Consider the following 15,003-nt stretch of genomic DNA (forward strand, 5'->3'; position numbering starts at 1 on the left):
CAAACTCATTGGTTTGTTTAAAACCTGGCTGATTAACGGACCACTTCTTTCTCTCTGCAAACTCAAACTTCATTGTCGAGGACCAAGCATCCTGCAATTACAACACAATATTGTCATAACGGATAGAAATAATGGTAAAAAACGAAGACAAAAAGAGCCAGGTTGTAATAGACGGATTGTTTAAGTCAGCACATGAATGTGACTCATACACACATTTTAAATCAAATATGGGACAGAAAACAGTAATGTACAGAGCCATGGTCAGCTGGAACTCTTTACCGGTCCACATCATTCAGGAAAATTCTCAAGTACATTTCAAAAGGTTGCTAAAAAATTATTTAAGTATTATAAAGTAAATTTGAACTGTGTCTGTGGCTATGTATGCATATATTATTATGTACACTTATTTGTATTTACTTTTGTTTGGCCTTAGGATGGCGATAATTGGATGACCATTTTAGTTTTCACTTCATACAGCACTGTAAATTGCATGAAATGATGAGCTGTTTTGTTTTGTTTTAATTTTGTTGTATGTATGTTTATGTATGTTTTGTATGTGTGAGGACCCCAGGAAGAATAGCCAATGCTCATGCTAGTGACAAAGACATAAACTGTTAAACTGATCTTCGAAATCCAGTCTCATTTTAGTCATACAAAATCTAAAATTGTACCTAATTCATTGCTAAAAAGAGAACTTCCTTTTTTTCCTCATTCACCAACTATTCCAATATCCTCTTGTGAGGTCCTGACTGACACATTCAATCTGTATCTATAACGTTATACAGACCAGACTGAGTAGTAATCAGGCCTGTGAGTGTGAGTGTGTGTGTGTGTGTGTGTGTGTGTGTGTGTGTGTGTGTGTGTGTCTGTGTGTGCGTGCGTGCATGCCTGCGTGTGTGTGTGTGTGTGTCTGTGTGTGCGTGCATGCATGCGTATCTGTGTGTGTGTGAGACCAGTAGGGATCTCATAATTATGATTGCTGAGGACACGTGCTGCTCAAATTCTTCAATGATTGCCTCTAAACGAAACATAAATGCCAAACAAAACAATAAACCCTTCGAGAGAGAGAGAGACAGAGACAGAGACAGAGAGAGACAGAGACAGAGACTGAAGTCAAAAGATATGATTCTACACTGTATTGAAGTAAACATGTATTATTTTGAATTGTATTTTAGTGAACATGTATTGTTTGAACTGTTTTAGGTCATCACAAACGGGTTTTGATAATCACTTAGAATAAGAATGTTATTCTCACTTTTAAACTCATTGACCCAGAGATTCTGTGTTTCACACACCAACCTTGCCTGTATCACCCCTAAAAGCCAGATGTTGGTTTTAAGTCGTTAAAGACATCGTTAAATAGGTGAAGAAAAGTTTAAATGTCTGAAAAGGGATAGTTTATGTGAAGAACTCATGGGAAAGGAATATAGTTAAGATTCGAATCGAAGATAGAGGTTGACTTTTGACCTTAGGGGACTTTGGAATTTCAAGTCCTGGTGAGAACTATTGACCTCGACCAGAAGCGAATCCAGCCAATCAGGACACTTGGGGAAGGTGATCAGCTTACACAGCTCCTCCTCACGGAACTCTGATTCGCTTGGGAGGAAAATGGGAAGGAAGAGTCGAGACATCTCCGCCCCAAAAATAGATATGAATACTGATGTTTTTGAGTGTAAAAATGCTTTTTGGTTTGGTGAGTTGGTTGGTCCTGATATCTGTGTCCGCATCGCATCACAAACCTGAAGTCACTTTCATCTCGTTTGATGAGTTGGTTTGATCCCGACGCATTTATCTGCATCGCATCACAAACCTGAAAGTCCGGAGTACTCGAGTACTCTGTATAACTTGTATATGTGTTTGGTTTCCTACCAGAAGTAAACTCAGATAATTTGTTATAACTTTGATTCCGGTGTTTTCAATTCCTTTCTTAATTTAATAGAGATCCAGCCTCATCCAACGAACGGCGCGTAGCAGAGGTGTTCTGCTCCAACAAGACAGAGACAGAGACAGAGACAGAGACAGAGAGAGAGAGAGAGAGAGAGAGAGAGAGAGAGAGAGAGAGAGAGAGAGAGACAGAGACAGAGACAGAGAGAGAGAGAGAGAGAGAGAGAGAGAGAGACAGAGACAGAGACAGAGACAGAGACAGAGACAGAGACAGAGACAGAGACAGAGACAGAGAGAGAGAGAGAGAGAGAGAGAAATGACAACATCATATACTTGGAGTCTGTTTCTTGAAGATATCCAGACCACAATAACATGAGCAAAAAGTGACCAAAAGGGACCTGAAAACAAGGAGCAGATGGAAAAACAACCACATAAAAGTGCAAGTGTGCTTTCATGCGTGTGTTCTTGTATTTAAACATTACATTATACACTGCACTCATTAAGGCTATGATTGTGTCTCATTTTTCATTACGTTTTATGATCCTTTTCACACAGGTATCCTCTCCTCAGCTTCGATCTATGTTTCAAAGTTTTTCCTCATTCCTGACACTTTGTCTTCTCCTCAGAAGCCAAGCCAAGTCAAACTATAGCTGCTCGTCCAGACAGACAGTCACTGTATGCCTTTTGTGTCAAACCCTCGGGCCATTGGCACATCTCTCTGTTTGTCTCTCTAGTAAAAATGTGTCTCTTTTTTAAAATCCGTTGCTGTTTTGGCTCCGCTTCAGAGTCATAAAGTATCTCAGATCCTCGGGAGATGATTCAGCTTTGAACTCTCCATTCTGTTTCATTCATTTCCAGTCTCTAACATGATGAGCAGCACACTCTCATAAAGTACCTATACACACAAATGAATATGCACCCATGTACAGTGCGAACAAACAAAAGGCTTTGCTTTGCCGTTTAGCTTCATTTAAGCACTGATGTTAACTGTGATTGATTCTCTTTTTAATGCTTTGGGACAAAAGTAATTTCCATAAGGTTACAAAAACAATGTTGGGCGCTTTGAAACTCCTCAGATTAATGTGTTTATTTCATATGATTAGTAGAAAAACGGTACTTTCAGTAAAAAAACAACATCTGACGTACACTCAGTGGCTCCTTGGTGCTCTCTGGTCAACACTGAATGATTGATCGTTCAAAAGGGGATTTTCGGGAAAGAAAGAAAAAGTTGGATACTCTGGTGCGCCGTCATTCCTTTGAGTTAAAGTAATGGTTTGTTCAGGAAGAAAGATGATTTGTAGAGAGAAAACTAAAATAAATAAAAACTGCAAATTCAAAAATGAGAAATCTGCAATATTATTGCTCAGCTGCATTGAAGTTAGCACTTAGGGATACATTTTATTCACATTCATGCCAAGCGGCCACATTCCATTACATTTGTGCAATACATTCAAATGTCCAGTTTTGAACTTTAAAATGAATAGTACACTTTCAATAATTCAATTAATGGACGAGTTGTCATTCAAGCTGACACTTATGTCTTCATTCTTTAATGACAGACTTTTCAAAGTTATCTTAATCTGGGGAAAAAATATCTAAATGAGTTAAAATGTTTTGTCAGACAGTCCCTTAACCCCAACCTTCATTAGCCAATAACACACTGGACTGAGAAAACTATGCAGAGGAATACACATTGAATGAGAGACACTCGTACACAGCTTTCTTCCAAAACATTGCAGGCATTCCAGCTGTAATACCACTGAGATTCAGTATCAGTGCAGGGACTCAGACGTGTGTGTGAGTGTGTCAGCGACAAACCGAGAGAGAGATGGTATTACACTAGAGATTGTAGGTATTGCCTCATTATGATTCATCCCTGTGCTACGTGTGCATGTAGGCAAACGTACCAGCCACAGAGGGGCATTAAGCGAATATTAGAGATTTTGAATGAAGACACTCGAGGCATTTGTTTTTTTGGATTCTTTATTTCAAGCCAAGCAAGCCATGTTACTGCAGGGACAAGTCAAATATGTATTGATATTGAAGCACGTTACTGTAAGTCTATTTCCTTTATTAAGCCCTAATCACAAATCTGCCTCAAACATGTTCAAATAACAGCATTACCCAAAAACAATAGAACTTTATTAAAACGGTAACATTTTATTAATCTTAGTCTGATCACATATTTACATGATTTAACTCTGAAAGTCTGTTTTAAAAGAAACTGATATATATAATCTCTACAGTGGATTTATCCTGAAATAAAAAAGGAAAAAAAAAAACCTAACCTCTATCAACCGTATATTCTTGAAAAAAACAAAGCATTATATTAAACTTCCAGTGATTTAGTTTATATCTAGTTTAATACAAAACAACTTTTAGACCCTGGTGTGTGTCATCCTGGATCCTACATTTCCCATAATGCAACTCATTATAATCTTTCATTTGAGCCTTGCTTCCTCCTAAATGCTCATATCTTTTAAACGCCACTTTCAAAGATCTTTCAGAGCCACCAAATACCGTATAGACTCCGTTTTTGTTACAAGCTGTTTAGTACTTCTCAGGATGAGTAAACCAAACTTCAAGTGTAAAGTCAGTCGGGTGCCCCTTTAAAGCTGAATAAACTAAGAGCAAACAGGGATAGCATGCATGATGACTTACAATGGTGAGGTTGACATGTTTTTGGTTACTAACATCTACAGCTGTCAAAAACGTTACAGGGATAGCCAAAGATTTACCCAAATATACTGAAAACTGACAAATGAAAACCTTAAGAAAAAAGAAAATAATAAAAAATAGACACTGATAAAAACTCATGTTCCTAATTTGGCCATAACAGTTCGCTAAGGTAGTTCATTTCGCAAATACTTAAGGCCCCAAAATAAGGCCTCATCCTGTTGTTTGACCTCTGCAATGATGCAGAATGTTTAAGTGGGTTGTCTTTGCGTAACTGACCATTCAGCAGGAAGCATTTTTACGTTATGCTGAAAATACGGAAAGACCGTTTCTGTGAAAGTGTATTTGATAGTGTGGACAGGTTTTTTCCTGTCAAGGTCAGAAAAGGCTAATATTCCATGGTCATAATCAAGCTGCACTCTGACTCTTTTGGGAAATGAATCTTCAGATACAAGTTCCACATCATCCTCTGGAGTAAGTTCACGCAGGGTGTCAGTGCAAGGGCCCCTGTAAATGGCCCAGATCTTTGTATGGAGGTTTTCTTTACTTGCCACACCAAGAGCCCAATACTCTTCTACCTCCACATCCCAGCTGTGTTTTCCACGGCTAAAGCCTTCAGAGCCAAGAACGTCATTGGCGCGCAGCCTTTCTGGGTTTTCAGGAAGGGTCTGACTCGTGTTCATTGTTGTTGAACGAGTCATGTGTTCGGATATACTAAGGAAGCTGCCGCCAGTGTTGGGGTCCAGAGTAACTGGAGCTTCAGGGAAAAGCAAATATAAACAAAAGGGGGATATTAATTGTGACGTTTATTAAATTAAAAGGTAAATGTTCTCTTAAAGGCATTTCAGTCTATTCATGGAAAAGCCAGGTGTTGCTTTCCTGATAAAAATTAACAGTATCTTGACATGCCTTTGCAGTTTAAAATGTAAAATATAACAAAGCAAAAACACTTTGCTTACTGTGTTCGATTATGTCCTTCATCTTCATCCAGACTGTGAATAACAGGTTCCCAGTGTGTTTGGCCTCATCAAGAAGGGCTCCTAATGGAGTCTCAGGGTCTGGTAGGTTGAACTGGGATCTGAAGGAATTAAGTTATTGTTGCATGTTTAAGTTATAACAGTCATCATTTTCATCATAGGAAACCCATGTTTTGGAATTGTTCATGACTGGTATCTATTCTTCACTAGCTTTCATGGTAACTTCTTTATATAGGAGTTTGCATTGTCAAAATCCACCATTATCACACAAAACATTTAAACAGTATGATTCACTTTTGAAAATATTTTCAGTTAACTTCCCCTCTTTTGAACCACCCTTAAACTTTTGAATGTCATGTCCATGACTTTCCCCCCACCTTGGATTTGATCCTCCCAAACAATCATAAGCTCTGCTGCTAAGGTGGACACTTTTAAATGTTTGACAGGAAACCACTTACCGCTCCAGAGTGGATTTGACATTCTGTTAAATAAACAGAAAACAGGATAGCAAATCAATATTTAAATTCTGTTAAATACTCAATATTATGTTCTGAATTTACATTAAGAAAGGTAATCATTTAGTACCAGCATAAATGTCATGTTGTCAGCCTTGATGTCCTTCTGTAGGGTTTTGAGTTTGTCTGTTAACGAGGAGATCTCTGCTGTCAAATGTATAATCCTGATGTCCATTGAATCACTTTTGAGCATTGCCTCCATCCTCACTGCATCAATCCTAGCACTCTCCTCTGATTGCAGGAACTGGTAAAGCTTCTGAAACTCCTCTTTGATCGTCTTCTCCGTCTGCTGAGCCTGGAGCTGAGGAGAAACCATTTTTTTTTTTTTAATTTAAAAGTCAACAACACATGCCGTTTTCCGCTTGTAAATTCATTCCAGCATGTCTGTGACTCACCTTGATGTGGTTTGGCATTTTATCACACTTGAGCTTTTCCTTTATTAATGACCCTTGTTTCATTTTGAAACTCATCACCTTAGGACTGAGTTGAGCCTACAAAAAAAGGTACATACGTTACCTGACTATTCAGTGGGTGAGTTACACAACACATTTGCCTGGTATGTGAAATATGAATCATTCTAAATAAAGTGATGAAAACTACAAAACATTTCTACACTGCTTTTATTCTTACCCTGAAGAATTCAGCTGCCTCGTTGATGGGGAGGCAGTTGTGCTTCTTGTGGTTTTGTGAATCCCTACATACGACACAGATGAGCTGTCGGTCATCTTGACAGAAGAGCTTCAGTTTCTCACTGTGCAGGCTGCAGATCAGATCCTTGGATCCTGACTTAGATCCCTGACTCTTCTCTCGTCTCAAATTGTCACACAGGTTTCTCAGTGCTAGATTATATGGAGGCTGTTCCGATGGAAAAGGTCCCTTACATGTCGGGCAACTCTGGAGAGCACTCTGTCTCCACCACTGCTGAAGACAGTGCTTACAGAAGCTGTGACCGCACAACAACACAACAGGATCCCTGAAGATATCACAGCAAACAGGGCAGGTAAAGTCCACCTCAGCCGGTGAAACATTAGCAGCCATTCTGACTTCTCCTGAGGCTTTCAGGCTGTTCACTTACTTTCACTTTCAGAGTTTGAGTAGTATTTCAAATCTTTAGCTCCAAGTGTTAAATCATTAAACATTTGTTTAACTAGATGTTTTTACAAACACATTACCATGAGCAGTTTCATGTGCTGACTCATGTCACTTATTTCCTTCTTCCTGTCTTCTGAGTAAAAAGAGAGGGGTTTTTACCACAGTGAAGTTGGTTTTATGTTGGATGTTCAACAGACATTCAGTCAGATCTAGAGGCTCTTCTTCCTCATTTGTTATGCAGTTAAAGGGCAGTTAGCTCCTATCCGATTCATAGCTCTTAACCAAAGGGTATTTACTAATAAATGACTGTTTCAATGGCACAAAGCCTTTGTTATTTTAAAAATCTCCATGCTAACTTGCCCATACTACTGAAAATAATGATTAGGAGAAATAGTTGAAAAACGTTTAATGAAAAGTGTCATTTACTTTCAAAAGCTTTCATGTCATGTGACCTATTGATTCCCAATGCATACCAGATATTTCACTATACTGGAAAAATAAGACACATCTTTTTATTGGATTTACGATTTTAGTTTTGTCTGTCTAGTCATGGTTTTATTTTGAAATTCTGTTCTCCCTGTGTCTGATTGTCTGATTGTGTTCACCTGTTGCCCTTGTGTTTCTGCCTCACTGCCCAGCTGTGTCTTGTCCTGTGATTACCCTGCTGTGTATTTAGTCTTGTCTTCCCCTGTGCTCCATGGCCCTTTCTCATGTCTTCAAATGTTCCTCCTCGACTCCCCTCCTCGACTCCTATCCTCAAGACTTAGTCCCGCCCACAGGAGATGCGAGCGGAGGAGCCGAGGAGGGGAACCGAGGGGAACCGAGGAGAGAGGAGGGGAAGCAGCAGGCGGTTAGAGAAATGAGAACTCCTCTCCTCTGAGCGGTCATTTTGAAGAGACGTCCATTAATGATGTCAGGAGGCACAGCAGCCCTCTGTCTGATGGACAGATGTGTTCATGACGACTTATATATTTACTTTTAATTCATTCACAGTGCGGTATAATGAGACAATAACAGGCTACAGATGCGGACACACACACACACACACACACACACACACACACACACACACACACACACACACACACACACACACACACACACACACACACACACACACACACACACACACACACACACACACACACACACACACACACACACACACACACACGTATATCTTTATATAAATATATACAATTTCAGAATCAAACAGAGCACTCTCATAATAACGTAACACTATCAGAGACTGGATATATCCCCCCCCCCCCCCTCTCTGGTCGCTACAATGAGGGAAATAAATGACGGGCCAAAAGTTTTATTTACAAGTATTAAAAGTAAGCAGAGGACACCAAACCAACTGAGACCTGTCTGTCCGCTCTACGCACACACTGTACCACACACACCTACACTACACACACGCACCTACAGCTCCTAAAGCATATAATCAGGCTACAGCCGTTGTGTATTTTATTATGTGAAGCACTAAATGGTTTTAGAAAAATATCGACTTTGTTTGTAGATATCTACTAAACTGAAGCAAATAAAGAGAGTAGGCCTGTTATACTGAGTGATATATATTATACACACTGCTCTGCTTTCTGCACGGACCTCACAGCTGTTCTCTCTGTAAACATCGCGTCGCGATGAAAGCAGTTAATAAAATAATATCCAGGGGATGCATGCAGAGCTGTCATTGGCTGAGATCAGTCCGGCCGTGCGTCTCGACTCTTTGAAACATCACTGTTGCCGGAAATGCATCCACGAAGGAGCCGTGGAGGACTGTGGAGGACCCATCAGTGTATCCTCGGTTATAGCTCCTCCAGAGAGCCTCCTCGACGCTCGATGCTCGGTCCTCGATGTGCATTTCGAGAAATGAGATGTCCTTCAACATGGCGCGCTAAAATTCATTTCCGGGTCACTACCGGAGGACCGAGGAGTCGAGGAGTCGAGGATGGGACATTTGATGACATGAGAAAGGGCCCCTGTCTGATCGTTGTCTTTGTTGTCACCCTCCATGTTTGCAGTAGGGCCTGGCTCATTTCGTGGCATCTGCAGGTTTTTGTCTGGATGCTACCTCGTGCTACCTGTTTATGGATTTATGGTTTTGTCTTGTTTTTTCATTGTCAACAGCTTTTCTTTTTTTTTTAATTAAAGCTCGCTTTTTGTTACACTTTGGAACCCGCTTCTCCTCAATCTGCATTTGGGTCCTGCCTCACCCCAAACCCTGACAATAACATGGAAGCTATATAAAAATAAATAAGAATCATCTATTAACTGCTTTTGTAAAATACATTAATGAAACATGAGTAATCACAAAAGATGTGCTTTGCATCATTTTTATTAAGCTTATATGAAGAAGTTAGCATGGAGGTTTTGAAAAGAACATTGGGTTTGATACCAAACATAAAACCAACTGCACCACAGATCACTTTTTAAAAATGTTGCAGTGCAATAAATAGAAACATTCATGGCAAAAACAATGCGGAAAGAATATATCCTGGTTATCTGATTATTAATATGATATGATGAGTCTTTAACAAATTGCTAAATTAATGTAGTAGACCATAATCAACCTTCATGCACATCACCAGTGCAAAGGAGTATTGACATTAAGCTTTAAAAAAGACCTTTAAAATGTAACCAAGTCTTAAAGCAAAACCTTTTTTTAAAGTTTAATGTGGGCATTAATCTCTGGCTTTTACTTTTATGAGCTGAGCATTTTTTTCTTCACAAAAGTGCTTTGTGGCAATAAACCTGAGCTGTCTATTAGACACATTGTAAACAGGTCAAAAGTTAGCTGGCACTTAAATAATAGGTAAAACAGAAAGTGAACGCAACCATAATGTCTCAAAACAGTGAGCATCAAACTGTGACTGCAGCAAACAATGACAGTATGTAAGTGGTAGGAAAAAGTCAGACATCACTTCCTGGTATGTGAGAGAGACTCTCACCACTGAAACATGCAATGCAAGAATCACAGAACCAACAATTAACTGAGAATTTCAGTTCCTTTACTTTTATTTATTTTTAAATTGAGTGCTCAGTATAGTATTTTTTTTATAATACATCTTTTTTTTATTGCAACATCTTCAATTTACACCACAGTACAGAAGACAATTCAGGTTGCACAACATTTTGGATTAATTACATCCCATCCCTCTACCCTACACCCACCCCCCAGTTCCTTTACTTTTTAAGAGTGTTCATTTATTCAGATTTGAAAACAAAACTTAACAAAATTGAAAATCCTGGAAAAGGGAACATAGACCAGATTAAAACTATGCTAAAGAGCAGGGTCTGTAACCGGGTATTATAATGGGAATTATATCATCTAGAAGCTGATACAATCTTAACAGTGGATTTATCCTGAAATGAAACAAAAGATATTTTAAAGATTATTTCAAAACCTTTCAACAGATTCATACTCAACCTAACCTCTATCAACCTGTATATTCTTAAAGAAAACAATGGATGATATTAAACAGATTTTCCAGTGATTAAGTTTGGATCTAGTTTAATACAAAATAACTTTTAGACCCTGGTATGGGTGATCCTGGTTCCTACATTTCCCATAATGCAACTCATTAGCATCTTTCATTTGAGCCTCCCTTCCTCCTAAATGCTCATATTTTTTAAACGCCACTTTCAAAGATCTTTCAGAGCCATGAAATACCGTATACACTCTGTTTTTTTACAAGCTGTTTAGTACTTCTCAGGAGGAGTAAACCAAACTTCAAGTGTAAAGTCAATAGAGGGCCCTTTTAAAGCTGAATAAACTAAGAGCAAACAGGGATAGCAAAGATTTACACAAATATACTGAAAACTGACAAATTCAAACTTAAAACGTATATTTAAAAAGAAAAGAATAAAAAGTAGACACTAATAAAACTCATATTCCTAATTTGGCCATAACAGTTCGGTAAGTTAGTTCATTTCGCAAACTGGCCCCAAAATAAGGTCTCTTTCTGTTGTTTGACCTCTGCAATAATGTAGAATGTTTAAGTGGTTTGTCTTTGCACAACTGACCATTCAGCAGGAAGCATTTTTACGTTTCACTGAAAATACGGAAAGACCGTTTCCGTGAAAGTGTATTTAAAGGTTTTTTCCTGTCAAGGTCAAGAAATGCTAATATTCCATGGTCATAATCAAGCTGCACTCTGATTATTTTGGGAAATGAATCTTCAGATACAATTTTCATAAAATCCTCTGGAGTAAGTTCCCACACCTTGTCAGTGCAACTGCACATGTAAATGCCCCATTTCTTTCCACAGGTGTTATCCTTACAAGTCACAGCAATAACCCAATAACCTTCTACCTCCACATCCCAGCTGTGTTTTCCACAGCTAAACCCATCAGAGCCAAGGACGTCTGAGGCGCTCAGCCTTTCTGGGTTTTCAGGAAGGGTCTGACACCATTGTTGTTGAACGAGTCATGTGATCGGATATAATAAGTATGCTGGAGCCAGTGTTGGGGTCCAGAGTAATCGGAGCTTGAAGGGGAAATAAAATATTTATTGTGATGTTCATTATAGTAAAGGTAAATGTTCGACTTAAGGCATTACAGTGTATTCATAGAAAACCTGGAAGTTGCTTTCCTGATAAAAGGAAGTTACCTAAACGTGTATCTGTAGGTTAAAAAACTCTGCTTACTGTATTGGATGATGTCCTTCATCTTCTTCCAGACTGTGAATAACAGGTTCCCAGTGTGTTTGGACTCGTCAAGAAGGGCTCCTAATGGAGTCTCAGGGTCTGGTAGGTTGAAGATGGATCTAAAGAAATATAAGAAGCCAAAGATTATCAGTCGAAATATTTTAAATAACCCATATTGGTACCATTTCTATCTGGTGCATAGAAACAAATACATTTATTGTTACATATCTTTAACTTGCAAAAGTTTCATTATATTGTTGGGTTTTGTTTATGACTGGCCAGACATTCATGCAGTATGTTTAAGAAATTGTTTCAAGTTAACCTCCAAACCTTTTAACAAGCTTCAAACACCCTAAACTTTTGAAAGTCATGCATCCAGGACTTTTCCCCACACAGTGGACGAGATCAGTCCCAAACTACCATAAGCTATGCTGCTGAAGTGGACACTCTTAAATGTTATATACATAGTTGACACGAAACAAATTACTGCTGCAGAGTGGATTTGACATTCTGTTAAATAAAGAGAAAAAATAGGCAAACAAATCAATATTAAGATTATGTTAAATACTCAGTGTTATGTTCTAAATATACATTTAGAAAGGTAATCATTTAGTACCAGCATAAATGTCATGTCATCGACCTTGATCTCCATCTTTAGAGTTTGTAGGTTGTCTGTTAACGAGGAGATCTCTGTTGTCAATTCAACAAGCCTTGTGTCCATTGCTTCACTTTTGAGCGCTGCCTCTTTCCTCACTGCATCAATCCTAGCAGTCTCCTCTGCTCGCAGGAACTGGTAAAGCTTCTCAAATTCCTCTTTGATCGTCTTCTCCGTCTGCTGAGCCTGGAGCTGAGGAGAAAACATGTTTTTATGAAAGTCAACAACACATGTTGCTTTTCCATTGGAGTTTGTCTGTGACTTACCTTGATGTGGCTTGCCATTTTGTCACATTTGCGTGTGTTATTTTGAAATGACCTAAGCTTGGTTTCTAAATCCATGCTCTGACGATGAAGGAGACCCTACAAATAAAAGGTGTATGCATTACATACATATTCAGAGGATGAGTTGCATTTGCCTGCTATGTGAAATATGAATCATTCTAAATAAGTAAATGAATCATACCGAACACAAATAATTTGTTATAATGTCATGCATCCAGGACTTTTCCCCACAATGAATCAATTCACTGTTTGGTTTCGTAAAGATTAAATAATAAATAGAAAATAGTGAGAAATTCCTTCAAAAATATGACTACAAAAAAAACTACAATACAATATTCCCCAACTGAAGTGTGGACTAGAAGTATAAATAAAAAGCTAGAAATGCACAATAAAATACTTAAAATGTAAGTTTATTCCTTGGGTAAATATACTAATATTTCACTACTTAACAGTATAAGCTACAGTTAACTGCCTAACTTTTTGCTAATGTCTTTTCAACAGTATACAGAATTGTGTCCACTAACTTTTCCTTCACTGGTCTATTTATTTGAGATAGTGGTGCGGGGGTGGATTCATGTGAGACTGTTCCTATACTTAAATATTATGTCCATAACCATAAAACATTCAATCCACATAAAGCCAAGTGTTCTGGATCTGGCCACAGTAGCCTCCCCAGGGTGGTGCAGTAAAACAGCCCTGAGCCGCCATTAGGTGGAGCGAGCTGGAAGAAATACTGGACGGAGGCTGGGACCGAACGAGAGCCAGAGCACAGCTGATTGTAAACTAATTTTGTTGGCCTGAACCCCACTGAAAAAAAAACCACACACTCGTGCAGTACGTGTTGTGTTCACACACACAGCGTATGCACGACACACATACTTGTACTGTATCATGCTTCCACACAAGTAGAGTCTCATGACGGTCAATGTGGGACAAAATCACACTCTCTCGCTCACTCCCTCTTTCCATCTCTCCCCTCAACTGCTCTCACACACTTGATCACCATCTCAGCGAGTCAGGCATATGCTCCATCATTTGCCTTGAGGGACAGAAAAGACTGGGAAGGAATTCAGCGAGACATTGTAGCACTTCTCCGCAGACTCTTGGAGAGAAGTTCTGTACTTGTGTGTGTTAACAGCGTTCAGCTGCACAGCTTTCCTGTCTGTGAAACAGATGAAACACTATCCAGGTCTAAATCTGGACTTGATATTCAATGTACACTATTTCAAATGAGGAGGAGAAAAACATCAGTCATGTTCCTGGTGTGATAAATAGCTCAGATTAAGTCTAAAAGAGGTTACACGTTAATGCCAGACATCATTTAACAAAAGTGACCAGTATGTCCAGCTTTTTAATTTTGGATGACTTAATTTAAAAATGGAAACAGCTTGTCCTGTCACATGAAGACAAGAAGCACTTGAGACTAAATCCAGAACAAATGTTTAGTGATTACAGAAGGCCACAAACAAAGAATCTTAAAACATGCAAAAACAGCCATATCGATATTTAATTAACTTTTATTGTATTATGTTTGTCTTTCTATCACCGGACAGACAGCAAAAAGATTACAAGTGTAACCAGAGCGGGGGCTCCTCGGCAGGACATTACAGGAATTTACGATGTGTTAAATGTTTCCTTTGTTCCTCCCTGTGGCAGCTCGCTCCAGCAATTAGGGAAGGCAGCGTCCTGCAATGAGTTCATTATCCCTCCCTTTCTATCTTTGACTTCATGTTTATGCAGTCATTACATGTATTGGTTGATACTTCCAGCAGTTAGTCATAAGTAAAGTAAAAAATCCTTGCACTTGCATCTTTGTCTTTCCGACAGACACATGAACATTGGATTTGACTCATGCACCACCATCCTAATTAACAGAAGAAAGCAATTAAACGTAGCTTTTGTGTTGCTTTTATAAGATATAATGTAATCTGAAGAATGTGTTTGAGATGATTTGAACACTTTGTGCCTGATGAAGCCACAACGAGAGCCACAGCAGAGATTCATTTCTTAGGTTCCCTGGACATACAGTATGTCTGTCAAACAGGATGGGGTAAAGGATATGTATTGAAATACAAATTGCTATCGATCAACCTGTGCATGAAACAATAATATCCATGTGAATAAGTGAAATAAATGACATGTTCAATGTTCAAAATGATCCAGCAGTTAAACACATCTTGACTTTGTCTTCATCTTGTGGTGTTTACGGGAAGTGAAACGTGACCATGCAATCACATATTATGATGTGGATCACATTTTGCACATTTG

The 15,003-nt window shown here is 38.8% G+C and overlaps 2 protein-coding genes across 2 annotated transcripts in view; both read right to left on the minus strand.

Annotated features, from left to right (window-relative positions):
- The window catches only part of LOC117481861 (zinc-binding protein A33-like), a 69,898-nt gene that overhangs the window by 37,937 nt on the left and 16,958 nt on the right, over positions 1–15,003 (minus strand). The window lies entirely within an intron of this gene.
- Positions 3,850–7,400, minus strand: LOC117481863 (zinc-binding protein A33-like). The gene is made up of 6 exons (XM_034129776.1): positions 6,683–7,400; positions 6,448–6,543; positions 6,123–6,353; positions 5,996–6,018; positions 5,520–5,638; positions 3,850–5,317 (listed from the first exon to the last, which is right to left on the minus strand). Exons 1-6 carry the CDS (start codon positions 7,088–7,090, stop codon positions 4,812–4,814), a joined length of 1,383 nt encoding a protein of 460 aa, XP_033985667.1. The 5' UTR covers positions 7,091–7,400; the 3' UTR covers positions 3,850–4,811.

Source organism: Trematomus bernacchii, unplaced genomic scaffold (assembly GCF_902827165.1).
Source record: "Trematomus bernacchii unplaced genomic scaffold, fTreBer1.1, whole genome shotgun sequence".
In the NCBI taxonomy this organism is placed as follows: Eukaryota; Metazoa; Chordata; class Actinopteri; order Perciformes; family Nototheniidae; genus Trematomus; species Trematomus bernacchii.